Below are 14,967 nucleotides of genomic sequence, written 5' to 3'. Positions count from 1 at the left end.
GGAGTCCACGTGCACAGAGAAATGACCATGTGAGGACAAAGCAGCACGAAGGTGACCATCTACAAGCCAAGGAGAAAGACCTAAACAGATCCTTCCCTTGTGGCCCTCAGGGGAAACCAAACCTGCCAGCACCTCGATCTTGGACTCAGATCTAGCCTCCAGACTGTGAGAAAATAAATTTCTGTTGTTTAAGCCACCAGTCTGTGGTATGTTGTTATGGCAGCCCTAACAGACAAATCCATGACATAGTCTTTATTTTCAAAGGTTTAAAATTTGTAGCATATGTCTTATAAAATATTTTTTTAATATCAGAAAGCAAAGAATGAAATTGAAAGTTTAATTTTTCTCTTTAAAAAGCAGTAACTCAAAACCACAGTGAGATATCATTTCACACCAATTAGGAAGGCTGTTATCCAAAACAAAACAAACAAACAAAAACAGAAAATAACAAGCTTGACAAGAATGTGGAGAAATCAGAAAAATCTCATGCATTGTTGGTGGAAATGTAAAATGGTGCAGCCTTTGTGGGAAACAGTTGGTAGTTCCTCAGAAAGTTAAATGTAGAAATAACATATCATCAATTAATTCCACTCCTAGGTCTATACTCCAAAGAATTGAGAGCAGGGTCTCAAAGAGATACCTATACACCCACGTTCATAGCAGCATTATTCACAATGTGCAAAAGGTGGAAGCAATCCAAGTATCTATCAACAAAATGTGGTATATACATATAATTGAGTACTATACAGCTTTGAAAAGGAAGGAAATTCTGATACGTACTACAACACAGATGAACCTTGCAAAAATTATGGTAAGTGAAATAAGCCAGACACAAAAGGACAAATACAGCATGATTCCACCTATATGAAGCACCTAGAGCAGGCAAATTCATAGAGATGGAAAGTAGAATAGTGGTTACCAGGAGTGGAGGGAGGGGGAAATTAGGTATTATTGCTTGATAGGTACATGGCTTCTGTTTAGGAAGATGAAAAAGTTTTGGAAATGGACAGAGTGATGGTTGCACAACATCATAAATAAACTTAATGTCATTGAACTGTATATTTTAAAATGGTGAAAATAGTGAATTTTTCCAAAGACATACAAATGGCCAACAGACACATGAAAAGATGCTCAACATCACTAATCATCAGGGAAATGCAAATCAAAACCACAAGGATAGGAATCCCCTGGTAGCACAGTGGTTAAGAACCCGCCTGCCAATGCAGGGGACACGGGTTTGAGCCCTGGACCAGGAAGATCCCACATGCCGCAGAGCAACTAAGCCCATGTGCCACAACTACTGAGCCTGCATGCCACAACTACTGAAGCCCGTGTGCCTAGAACCTGTGCTCCACAACAAGAGAAGCCACCGTGCACCGCAATGAAGAGTAGCCCCCGCTCCCTGCAACTAGAGAAAGCCAGCACACAGCAACAAAGACCCGATGCAACCAAAAATAAGTAATTAATTTTTAAAAAGCACAAAAACCCACAAGGACATATCACCTCACACCTGGCAGAATGGCTATCATCAAAAAGACAAGAAATAACAAGTGTTGGTGAAAATGTGGAGAAAAGGGAACACTTGTACGCTGTTGGTGGTAATGTAAATTGGTGCAGTCGCTGTGGAAAACAGTACAGAGGTTTCTCAAAATATTAAGAATAGAACTACCAAATATCCAGCAATTCCACTTTGGGGTATTTTCCCAGAGAAAATAAAAACACTAATTCGAAAAGATATATGCACCCCTATGTTCACTGCTGCATTGTTTATAATAGCCAAGATATGGAAGCAAGCTAAGTGTCCATTAACAGATGAACGGATAAAGAAGATGCAGTATATATATATATACATGCAGTATATGCAGTATATATACAATGGAGTATTACTCAGCCATAAAAAAGAATGAAATCTTGCCATTTGTGACAATAAGGACGGACTTAGAGGGCATTATGCTAAGTAAAATAAGGCAGATAGAGAAAGATAAATATCACTATTATTTCTCTTATATGTGGAATCTAAAAACCAAAACAAATGAGCAAACATAACAAAACAGGAACAGATTCACAGATAGAACAAACAAGTGGTTACCAGAGGGGAATGGGGATGAAATAGGTGAGGGAGATTAAGAGGTACAAACTTCCAGTTGCAAAATAAATGAGTCACAGGGATGAAATGTACAGCATGGGGAGAACAGTTAATAATAATGTAATATCTTTGTATGGCGACAGATGGTAACCAAACTTATTGTGGTGATCATTTTATGTACAGAAATATTGAATCCTATGTTGTGCACCTGGAACTAACACAGTGTTGTAGGTCAATTATACTCTAATTTAAAAGAAAAAGAGAGAGAAAAAGAAATAGTTAAAATGGTAAATTTTATGTTCTGTATATTTTATGACAATAAAAATAAAGGCAATACCTGAGGAAATGGAATGTCATAATCCCTGTAGAAACCACTTCTTTTTCTGTGGGAACTTTCTGTATGTTCGACCTCTGAATCAAGGCTGTAGTCTGAACTATCATCACTGGATGGAGAATTATGCTAAAAGAAGGAAAAACCAAAAATGTTACATTTACAAAAGGAAAAAAATTTAACTAGTATCTAGATAAGCTTGTTTCAGCCAGAGGTGCCAACCAACAGATTATATTATCCTAGTAGGTTCTGAAGTATTAACTGGAAAATTCTTGTTCCAAAGACCACCTCCACCCCAACTCCTCTGAAATTTTCTGAGGAATAGTACATCTTCCTCTTTTCTCGGGGATTTTAATGGCAGCATTTTCCCCATCATCCCTTTGGCCCAAGGACTTCAAATAGAAAATACTGCACCTCTATGCTCTAAAGTGATCTTAAATTTAAGTTAATCTTTATTTTTAAAATCTTTGGCTGCATTGGGTGTTTGCTGCTGCGTGCGGGCTTTTAGTTGCTGCGAGCGCGGGCTACTCTTCGTTGCAGTGCACGGCTTCTCACTGTGGTGGCTTCTCTTGTTGTGGAGCATGGGCTCTAGGCACGCGGGCTTCAGTAGCTGTGGCATGCGGGCTCAGCAGTCGTGGCTCGCGGGCTCTAGAGCGCAGGCTCAGTAGTTGTGGCGCACGGGCTTAGCTGCTCCGTGGCATGTGGGACCTTCCTGGACCAGGGCTCGAACCCGCGTCCCCTGCATTGGTAGGCGGATTCTTAACCACTGCACCACCAGGGAAGCCCCTAAGTTAATCATAAAGGAAATAAAATTGGTTCCTCATCACCAAAAAGAGTCCTAGAACATGAATAGAGTATGAAGTAATTTATTTTTACCTAAAACAGCTTTAGAGTTCTTAATCTATTGCATAAGTACCCTAAATCTAAAAGATATCAAAACATTCCAAATTATAACTATAACATAAATCCAACCCACAAAATTGAACAAAGATGAAATGCAAACCACAAGTAATTGACAGTGATTGACAAATATCAAGAATAAGCTTTTTCAAGTATGAATGCAATTTCAAAAAAAAAAATCACGAAATACCCTCCATCTAGCCAAAATAATTACCTTCCCAGGTTGAGCACCCTCTTTAAAAAAATTTTTTGAAGTTCTTATCAACAAAGACACTGACTCTGTATTTTATCATCCTTGCATTCCCAGCATCCAAGACTAGAACAAACTCAGTAAAAATGTGCTGAACTAAATTGACCTCTTGATACTTTTACAGTAGAAGGATCTGTTTTCTTCTACTCCATTCTTAAATGCTGGTTTAAGAAGACAAACTGTTTTCCTCCACCTTGTTCTTAAATGTTCTGGGGTTTAGTTTTGGGGTGCTGTTAATTCTGCTTTTGTTGATCTGATAGGTGATATGAAGATCTTTTTATAATTATGCTATGAAACGCTTCAAGCTTAACTACCTAATCTTTTTGGTTAGGACTTGAAATAAATATTGTCCATTTAAAAGCCAAGTTTGCTCTGTTACTAGCAGAAGTCAGCTCTGGCTCAAAAGAAAACCTTTACCTTGAAGAACACTAAAGGGGTAAGGCTTGCTTAAGAAGAAGTTCAAACAGAGGCATTGCTTCAGGAAGAGCCATCAGAGAAGAGATTCTGTTTAAGGGAGAAGATTCTTCAGGCTAGCCCCCAAAAATGAGTCTAGAACACAGACGTTAAGAAGTCATTAGGAAGGCTATTATAAAAAAATATGTATGTGGCTCACCTACAGTAATAAGAAGTAATTATTAACCCAAAATTAAAAATAGCTGGAAATAGTAGAGAGTAATTAAAAATTATTAAATTTTTAAGTGAAAAGGATAGTATACTTTTTTTAATTCAGAATTTTTGAGTTTCTTTTTTTTGGTTATTGTTTGGTATCTGTTTGGTGTTTGAAAGTGTTCCCTTAATTTTGTTATTTTACCTATAATACACTGGTGGATTATTTCTTTCAATACACTTGGTTGGTAAGTACTAAAGTTCAAGTCTAGGGACTTTCCTGGTGGTCCAGTGGGTAAGACTCCACGCTCCCAATGTAGGGGGCCCTGGTTCGATCCCTGGTTGGGGAACTAGATCCCTCATGATGCAACTAAGAGTCCGCATGCCACAACTAAAGATCCTGCATGCTGCAAAGAAGATCCTGCATGCCACAACTAAGACCCAGCCCAGCCAAATAAATAAATGTTTTAAAAATAAATAAAGTTCAAGTCTCAGTGATTATGCTTTCTGTAGAACTCTTAACAAACATGACACCACAACGTGGTGAGTAAAGAGGGCAAAAGACATAGTCAAGAACTAATTAACAGGATAGACATTTAGTGACCCCTTTAAATATTCAAACAGTAACAGAAAGAATTTAGGGACTTCAGTGACTTCCCCAAACCATGCCAGCCTTTTCACACCTTTTTGCTTTTGTATTCTCTGTGTCTCTTTGGTCAACGAGCTAATTCCTACCTGTCCTTCAAGATTTATCACAAAAAATCTCCATGTCCAATAGTAAGAGAATGATACTAAAGTATAATACAATACAGAGCAATCAATTAAAATGGTATTTTAGAAGATTTTATAGAAACAACAAAATGTTTATCTGTACTATTAAGTGAAAATGCAAAATATAAAATCAATTAAATGGCATTTCTCTAATAATAATTGTCCACAAATTCATTATTACTCCTACCCTCAAGAGGTGGAGATTAATTCCTCTCCCTTTGAGTGTGGACTAGACTTAGAAGCTTGCTTCTAGCAAACAGAATTTGTCAGAAGTGATTAGGTTATAAAAAAGACTGTAGCTTTCATCCTGGGTGCTCTCTCTTGCTCTCTTGCTTTGGAGGAAGCCAGCCAAAGCACGAGGTCAAAGAAGTGGTATGTAAAGGGGTCCACATGGTGAGGAACGGAGGCCTGCCAAGAGCCACATGACCGAACTTGGAAGAGGATCCTGCCTTAGTCAGGAGATGACTGCAACCTCGCAGGAAGCGCTGAGCCAGAATACCAAGTTAAGCCGTGCCCACGTTCCTGACCCACAGAAACTAGGAGACAAACTTTTGTTGTTTTAAGCTTCTAAGTTTGGGGTAATGTGTTGCGCAGCAATAGTTAACTAATACAGGTTTTGGTATCTGGAAATGCGGTGCTGCCAGTACAAGTATCTAAAAGGTAGAACTGGTTTTGGAACCAGACAGTGGATAGAAACTGGAATGATTTTAAGAGGGCACTAGTGAAAGCCTAAGATCACCCTGAATTATTGTTAGTAAAATTTTGGACTTTGGGGCGACTTAAAAGGAAAGTGACAGAGATCTTATTAAAACTGGAAAAAGGGAGATCCTTGTTATGCAGTGGCAGAAATCTAGCAACACTGTTACATTCAGCAATATGGAAAGTAGAAAATGTGTCTAATGAACTAGGTGATCTAGTTAAGATTTTCAAGCAAAATGTTGAAAGTACCTATCTATGAGGAAAGATAGATGAATTAAAGGAAGAACTGTTAAAAAGGAACCAGGACTTGATGGTTTTAAAAGTTCTTAGCCTCAAAATATCTAACTTTGTTTTTGTGCTTCCCTTTTTTCTTAATTAGTTTGGCCAACCCGTGCTGCAGGGGGCACAGGTTCGATCCCTGATGGGAGAACTAAGATCCTGCGTGCCGTGCAGCATGGCCAAAAAAAAAAACAAACTACTGACTTTTCATTCTAATTTGTTAAATTCTACTTATAACTTTATTAAGCCCTTCCTTTTTGTTTCTGTCTTACTTTGTTGTTTTCTAGATTTTAATACTATAATAATTTTTCTTCTGATAATTTTTTAGCTATCTTCCATATGTCAAATTCTATTATTATTTTCATGTAATTCGGCAGATTTAGTCTGCATTCAAAAGTGTTTCTGTTTTTCGACTTTGTTATTTATGTCTAGATTTATTGCATTGTGGTTTGAGATTGCTCTTTGTACTATTTCTACTCCATCAAATTAATTGGAGTTTTCTTTGTTGCCTATGACATGGTCTATTTTTATGAATATTCCAAGTATACTTGAGAGAAAGATATATTCTCAGGATTCAGAGCTTACTATATATTTATAATATTTATAATACTATATATTATAATATTATAATATAATATTATAATATTTCTTTAATATCCTTACCACCTTTTCATCCATTTGATTAATCTCCTTGGGTTAAGAGAGGTATACTGGTGTATCTCCTGTTATTACTGTATTCCTGTCTATTTCTTCTCATAGTTCCTATAGTTCCTGCTTTATGAAAACTGATGTTTAAGGGGATATTAAATAACAATAAATAAATAAATCTTCACTGTGAATTATAACCTTAACATTATAAAATGCCCTTCTTTGTTTCTTTCAATGCCTTTTTGACCTAAATTTGACTTTTTCATATATCAACACTGTGATTTCTGCCTTTTCTTTCTTTGCATCTGCCTGGTATAGCTTCACCCACTTTTCATTTTTTTATTTTTTTTAACATCTTTATTAGAGTATAATTGCTTTACAATGGTTTTACCCACTTTTTAAATCTTTCTCTTTTACATAGCTTAGAGTTGGATTTTGCATTGTTGGGAGGTATATCTTTTGGTATTAGAAAGATTATATTTTTGTTTCAGTTATTTCTTTCAAGTTGTCTTTTTCCAATAACCTTAGTCCCTATCCCTTCTTTGCATACTATTTGTTTACTAGTAGGACCAATATTGAAATTAGGCAGTAACCTCTTCTTCTACTTCCTCTCTTTCATTCCCAGGATAATAATTTGAAGTATATTTAAAAAGTCTCAGTTAATAACTAAAAAACTACCAAGAAGGTTATCCTGCTTACCCTATATTCTTCTGCTTTCCCTGACGTTTTTTACAGCTGTAATGTTTCGATACATAATTTACTGCCCCCCATGTCCATCATTTAGTCTTAGCTTTACAGACTAATACGTAGTGTATGTAGATCACTCTCACTTTTTCAACCAGTCATTTTGGTTATCTGAACGTGTGCTCTAGGAGATTCTATGAGAAGTCTTATGATAATATTTCCTGACTTCTATTATATACAGCTTTTCTGAGGACTTTATATTTGAAGTTCAGTATTTAGCTGGATATAAAATGCTTGGCTTGCATTTTATTCAAATATGTTACTCCATTATCTTCTGGCATAAAATGTTGATATCAAAAATTTTTCTATAAATCTGACTTTCCTTTCTTAATAAGTGGCTTGGTCTTTTTGCCTAAATGACCAAACGATTCCCTTTTCCCCCAGTTCTGCTGATGCTGTTTGATCATAGTCTGTATTATTTTCTTAATTTTTAAAAATCATTTTGAAATGTTAGGTTAAGTTTTTCATGTTTTGTGGGCATTCTTTCCTTTCTGGAAGAATATTATTCTCCCCAGTTTCCTCTTTTTTTTTTAATAAGAATAACGTATATGGAGTGTGGTCATGGTCCAATCTTGTTGCTCATGTGTCAAAGGAGGAATGAGCCAGGAAAACTTTCCTAGCTTCACTCTCTAGGGTTATTTCTTCTGTCGTTAGCACATGAGGTATTAAAAAACATGGCTGTGTATCTTCTGAGATATGCCACCCCTGCTCCCTTCCCCCATTTTCTTTCCTTGGCCCTAGTATTCTTGTCCTCTCAACTTAGATTCTACTCCTAGCAGTTTTCTCCTCAGGGTGGGACTCTGTCCTAGAAGAGATTTAGTTGATGAGTATTCATCAGGCACAGACCATTCTAGCACCATACAATCTTACGTGGTCACCTTATACTCATGTGGGAATTGGGAGCTAGTAAAGCCCCCTCTCAGTTTCCATTGCTGTTTCTCAGTTTGGCCGACAGGCTTTCCATGTTCACTGGGGACTCCTGCATTGAGATGAATACCTGTTGGTAGTTTGTTTTCTGGAAGTTCTTTTTACCTTTCTTCTGCTTCATTTCACACAATTGCTGATCCTACTCTGGTCTTGTTGCTGTCTGTGGTTGCTGTCTGTGGTTTTTTACTTTTGAGGTTTGTGAAGATAATTTGTTAGTTCATTTTTTGGTAGATGCTGCCAATGAATTTTTGGTTTTGCTATTCTAATTGCTCTGTTTTTATGGGGGAAATTCAGGGAGTTTCAAAAACTACCCCACCACTGCTGCCAACTTTTCTCTGATTTCTCTGTCAGTATAGGTTTCCCTTCTTCTCAACCGCAATCCACATTATTCTGTATCCAGCACCCAAGTGCTCTCTTGATAGCATTTGTTTTTCAATTGTTTACAGCTCTCTCCTTCCCTTTTCAATGTAATCTCTATAACAGCAGAGACCATTTCATTCATTACTATAACCCCCAGCATACAGCACAGAGACTTCCACAGCAAGCACGCAATAATACTTACAAATGAATAAATAAATGAATGGATGGACAATGCCAGTGCTGTTAATCTACATCTGTAGAGAATGAAACTTTCTTTCCTTAAGCTTTCAGTATTCTTGCATACAATCTTCCATCAATTTAAAAGATTTATTCTAATTTGCATTAAAAGTTACTTTGATTATTTAATTTTTTTATTGGAGTTGAGTTGCTTTACACTGTTGTGTTAGTTTCTGCTATACAGCAAAGTGAATCAGCTATACGTATACATATATCCCCTCTTTTTTGGATTTCCTTCCCATTTAGGTCACCACAGAGAACCTAGTAGAGTTCCCCTGTGCTATACGGTAAGGTTCTCATGAATATTTTTTAAATCTTTAAAACATTTCATATAATCTTTATGTTCATAAAATTTCTTAAGCACATAAAAAGATCTAATCCATATATTTTATAAGAAAACAGGCAATGATTTATACTTTGTAATTTTCAGTTTTATATTTCATAAAAATTTACCAAAAGAATAAAAAGTAGATTCTAACTAACCTTATGTTTCTCACGTTTTCTCCTTTTGGACTTTTTCTTCTCTTTTTCTTTCTTGTGTTTTTTCCTTGATTTTCTGTAGGCTTTCTCATTTTTCTGCTTTTCATCCTCTTTTGCTTCCTGTTCTTGTGTTTCTTCAAATCCTGCATCATCTATTTCACCATCTTCTAATTCACCATCTTCTCTGTAAAAGACAATGAAAATTTTAATTTTCAAAAGTCAATTCTAAAGAGAATCTTACAGAAACAGTTCCAAAAGAAAAAAAAAGCATGAGCCAAGAATTTAAGTTATACTCATTTAGATCAGGGGTTGGCCAATTTTCTATAAAGGGCTAGATAGTAAACATTTTAAATTTGCAGGCCACATATGGTTTCTGTTGCAAAATCTCTCTTTTTTTACAACACCCTTCAAGAACATAAGAAGCAATTTCAGCAGCCATAGTTTGCCAACCTCTGATTTAGAGTAAGAGCATTGACTCTCACTCAGTAAACAAATGAATGCATGAATGCAATAGTATCCCAAGGTAATACAGCAATAGTTACCATCTATAATACTAAGCTACCATAAAAATGAAAGAAAGAAAGAAAGAAAGAAGAAAGAAAGAAAAAGAGGGAGAGAGGGAGGGAGGGAGGAAGAAAGGGAGGAAGAAAGAAATTAAAACACTTTAGGAAGCAAACATTCTAACTACAGGAAGGAATTTAACTTAGTGACCTGTAGACAGCTATAAATAGCTTTAAAATAAAAGCAATGTAATATATTAATTCTCACCATAAGAGTAAACTTCAATAAGAAGACAAATTTCAATAGGTAGATAAGTAATCTACCTACTGAAACCTGAACCACAAAAGCAGAATAATAAATTCCTCAACTTGAATCTGTAAAAAATATTCAGAGTAAAACCCCAAATCTACAAATCTTTATATTAATTATGACATTTTTATAGTTATAGAAGCCCCAACGTTCACTAACAGTATTTTAAATGCAAATTAACTGATCTACATGGGAAGATAAATACATAAAATAATTTTAACATTTTATCCTGTTTCCATACAGTTTGAAAAAATGCAAACAACTACAAATATTACATGGTGATACAGAAAGATAAATGTCTTTTGTGACTGGAAGCAAATGAGAAGCACACAAACTATGGTGTGTGCATTTTAAAGATACTTTTAAATTACTAGAAATGTGTGATTTCTAAAATGCAAAACTGATCATGTAGCACTCTCCTGCTAAAAATCTTCAATGATGTGATATCTCAAATTTGCTTCAAACAATCCACTGAGGATGAAGGAAGTGGTCTCAACAAGACTGGCCATGAGTTGGTAATTGCTGAAACTGTGGGATGTGTATATAAGGATTCATTCTACCATTCTATCAATATGTGTTTGAAGTTTTCCATAATAAAAAAGACAGTATCAGTGATTCCCTTCTGACCTGAGGATGATGTCAACACTCCTTGACTCCAAAAGGCCCTTTATAATTGAGTCCCTGATTCACCAGCTAATTTCAATTCAAGTCCCCAAGCCTTAAACATTGCCTTAAAAACTCTCATTGCCCTGCTCCTCTCAACATCCACCCTCTCACCTCCTTCACCGGCTAAGTCCAATTCAATCTTTAGGACCCGGTTTAGATGTCCCTTCCTGCAAGATGCCTCCACTGACTACTCAGGATTAGGTGAGCTGCTCCATCCTAAGCACTCCCCTAATAATTCTCATTTCTTTATCTCTGCACTCTACACGTTATGTCTGAATGACTTGCTCATTGGTTGGTGAAAGCGGGGTATGGGACTGTCTTTCACAGCTGTATCTCCTAATCCCTAGCACGGTGCCCTGCTTTTTACTGAATGATTGAATGTAAAATACCCATAACCCTTGCCATTACAGAACAGGCACACAATATCACCCTGTATTGACTGTGAAGTCAATGTTGTTTTTCTCCAGTTTCCATCATAAAATCAGAGGTATATGTCTATTTAGGTGGACTTGAAAATTTCATGTGAGGCAGGTTCAGCATACTGGCTGTTTTAATTTAAAAAGTTTTGAGCTTTCATAACACTATAATACCTATGGCCCAAGAAAAATGAGTGCATATATTCACCCAAGGACAAGTATAAAGAAGTTTTTTAACAGCTTTAGTCATGATGGTAAAAAACTGTAAACAACCCAAATCTCCATGAACACGTGAATGGATTAATAGTGTTTCATTTACATAATGGAATACTATAAAGCCAAAAAACTTAACTACTGTACTGCTACACATAATACGATGAATGTTACAGACATAAGCAAAAGAAGCCAGACACAAGGGACTACTGTCTGACTCCATTTATATGCACTTCAAGAACAGGCAAAACTAATCTATGGTGATGTGAGTTAGAACAGCGATTACCTCTTGGAGGGTTATAGCTGACAAAAAGGGAGTACTAAGAAGCCTCCTAGGTTGTTAAAATATTCTCTATAGATGGGTATGGTGATTACTACATATACACGTGTGTAAAAATTCATCAATTCTTAAAAATTCATTTAAGAATTGTGCATTTTACTGTCTACATGTAAAAATCTAAATGCAAACAACAACAAAATCTACAGGTGTTCATCCTTTCTTTTACCATCATTCTCCTCCAGTTTGAGCTCCTTAAATCATACCTTAAAACCACTAATTCATAATTAGCATTTTTGACTAGAGCTATTTAAATAAAATACTCAAGCTGAAAATGCTGCACATGATTATGTTCTACTTTACTTAAATTCTTTACCTGTGACATACGGGAATTTATATTTGTTATTAAACATAAAACACTGAAAGTTTAAAATTTTTTCTTTCTTTTCCTTTAGCCTCTTTATCATTTCAACATTCATACAATAACACATTTAAATTTGTAAATTTATGTTTGGTTACATAAAGGAGAGTAAAAGGAAATGAAGAACAATGATCCACACTTCTATGAGCTGCTTCCAATGCTTTAAAAAATCACCTTTGGGCACAGATGGAAAGCATGTGTGGCATAATGGAAAAAGGAGACTTAGTAGGAGGAAAACTGGATTCTAATTTTAGCTCTGTCAGCAAAATAAAATAAAGCTTTCTTGACTGAGCACCTACCAATGTATCAGATACTAATCCAGCTCTGTGAAAAATCAAAAATAGAAGAGATAATAGAAGTAATTAAAAGTGCTTGCCATTCTCTAGATTTTGAATTAACACTATTATGAAAGCTGTTGTGGTTATTAAACCCAAGATAATTTGGTTTTTTTTTGTTTTTTTTTTTTGCTGTACGCGGGCCTCTCACTGTTGTGGCCTCTCCCATTGTGGAGCACAGGCTCTGGACGCACAGGCTCAGCGGCCATGGCTCACGGGCCCAGCTGCTCCGCGACATGTGGGATCTTCCCGGACCGGGGCACGAACCCGCATCCCCTGCATCGGCAGGCAGACCCTCAACCACTGCGCCACCAGGGAAGCCCAATTTGTTTTAATTTAATAAATAAAAAATAAAAGTTCCTAAGTCAACCATATATGGGTGACTTTTTATTAATGTAAAAATAGGGGGCTTCCCTGGTGGCACAGTGGTTGAGGACCTGCCTGCCAGTGCAGGGGACACGGGCTCGAGCCCTGGTCTGGGAGGATACCACATGCCGTGGAGCAACTAGGCCCGTGAGCCACAACTACTGAGCCTGCGCGTCTAGAGCCTGTGCTCCGCAACAAGAGAGGCCGCGATAGTGAGAGGCGTGCGCACCGCGATGAAGAGTGGCCCCTGCTTGCCCCAACTAGAGAAAGCCCTCGCACAAAAACGAAGACCCAACACAGCCAAAAATAAATAAATAAATTTAAAAAAATAATAGAATGATTATGTCCTTTTTAGAAGGAGTCATATTCATGTCACAGACATGTACATAACCGTCCAGTTAATAAACAAAATTATCTTTAAAAGAATTTCTCTCAGGCATATCCATAAAGACAGTTAGACTAGAGGAAGAATGGGGAATGATTGCCAATAGGTACAGAGTTTTTTTTAGGAGTGATGAAAAGTGTTCTAAAATTAGATAGTGGTAGCAGTTGCATAACTCTGGAACATCCTAAAAATCAGTGAATTGTATACTTTAAAAGGTGAATTCTATCTCAATAAAGCTGTCATTTTAAAAAATAATAAAATAAAATTTTAAAAGATTTTATCTCTAGATTTAAATATCTAGACTGGAGACAACTAGAGAAAATCATAATTCACTGTAGTATAAATTAAAGACTCTGAAACTGGTCAATGCCCTCACTGTTCTTATTCTGAGGTAACTAGTCACTAAATCCTTACAAATTGATACGCCTCAATAGAGAATTCTACTTTTCTCCATTTTGATATTGTTGGCTATTAAAATAAATTAACCTGAACCATTCAGTCTTACCTCCACAGGTAGTGTCTGCTTTTTCTTTATGCTTGCCTAAAGGCTCCTGTTACAAGCTATAGATCAGAAACTGAGTCTTCTGGAAGAAACACAAAAGCCTCAATAAAAGACTATACAGGGCTTCCCTGGTGGCGCAGTGGTTGAGAGTCTGCCTGCCGATGCAGGGGACATGGGTTCGTGCTCCGGTCCGGGAAGATCCCACATGCCGCAGAGCGGCTGGGCCCATGAGCCATGGCCACTGAGCCTGCGCGTCCGGAGCCTGTGCTCCACAACGGGAGAGGCCACAACAGTGAGAGAGGCCCGCGTACCGCAAAAAAAAAAAAAAAAAAAAAAAAAAGACTATACAAGTGCTCCTGATGGATGATATTACAAAGATATTACTCATGAACACAAGCTTCCTGGGATAAGCTGATAATGATCACTACAAAAAAGACATTTTTCAGAGTAGACAAGTTTATAGAAGTAGACTGCTTATCCTAAAACCAAGAGAACACAAATTTTCTAGATGCTTGAAAATGATTGCTTGTAGCACTTTTCATGCCTTGTTCTAATTCATCCTGTCATTTCTCCCTTACCATGGATGATAAATGTAGAGGAACTGCTCTGTACCAGTGCCCTGGCAACCCTACATGTCTCCACATAGGCCACACAGGCAAGGCTCAACCACAGGCTGACCTAAACCTTAGCAGATGCCCTGTGGTCCCCCCGAAGTATGGAAAGATAGGTGCTGCTGCAAGGCTATTTCTCACCCACCTCCTTATTTCGTGGGAGGCTGCTATAAGGCAATTTCTCACCCACCTTCCCTGCTTCCGGTGAGGACTTAGATTTTCCACCTTGCCCACTCCTAAGTGTACAGCTGCAGGCTGAAAAAAACTGCATAGCTGCAGTATGGAAACTGTTCCTCAGCAACAAGAGTGCCCTACCACTCACATTACCTATGATCCTCTGGTCTCTTTGATTTCAGTGTTATCCTGTAGGACAAGGGACACGAGAAGCTGACCCGATGCTGATATTGAATTTGTCGTCTATGTATGAAATAAACTCTCTGAATCTTACTCGCTGAACCTGTAAGCAGGTGTCACAAAAAACTTGCTTGGGTCTAGGATTTGCCCATGCCTGCTCTGATTGTTTCCCTCAATCTGTATAGCTTATGTGTGATCCTCTTGATTAAGCCCTAACCTAACTCCCTACCTTATACCTCCCAAACTAGGTATTTCCCCTCAAGGAAAACACTGGCTGGCCATATTGGGGTCAT

General features: G+C 37.2%; 2 protein-coding genes across 4 annotated transcripts in view; both read right to left on the bottom strand.

The window, feature by feature from the left end:
• TMEM87B (transmembrane protein 87B) overlaps nucleotides 1-14,967 on the bottom strand; it is a 278,511-nt gene that overhangs the window by 79,060 nt on the left and 184,484 nt on the right. The gene's annotated exons all lie outside the window — the stretch shown is intronic.
• ZC3H6 (zinc finger CCCH-type containing 6) overlaps nucleotides 1-14,967 on the bottom strand; it is a 52,796-nt gene that overhangs the window by 24,011 nt on the left and 13,818 nt on the right. For all 3 annotated transcript variants that reach the window (XM_019931048.3, XM_019931049.3, XM_019931050.3), the window contains exons 2-3: nucleotides 9,322-9,502; nucleotides 2,424-2,546 (exon numbers count right to left, since the gene is read on the bottom strand). In XM_019931048.3, the coding sequence (XP_019786607.1) occupies nucleotides 2,424-2,546; nucleotides 9,322-9,502 (304 nt within the window). The remainder of the gene's footprint in view (nucleotides 1-2,423; nucleotides 2,547-9,321; nucleotides 9,503-14,967) is intronic.

This window comes from Tursiops truncatus, chromosome 14, assembly GCF_011762595.2.
Source record: "Tursiops truncatus isolate mTurTru1 chromosome 14, mTurTru1.mat.Y, whole genome shotgun sequence".
Classification (NCBI taxonomy): Eukaryota; Metazoa; Chordata; class Mammalia; order Artiodactyla; family Delphinidae; genus Tursiops; species Tursiops truncatus.
The sequence above is the reverse complement of the archived record's forward strand: the minus strand, read 5'-3'. Positions and strand labels throughout refer to the sequence as shown.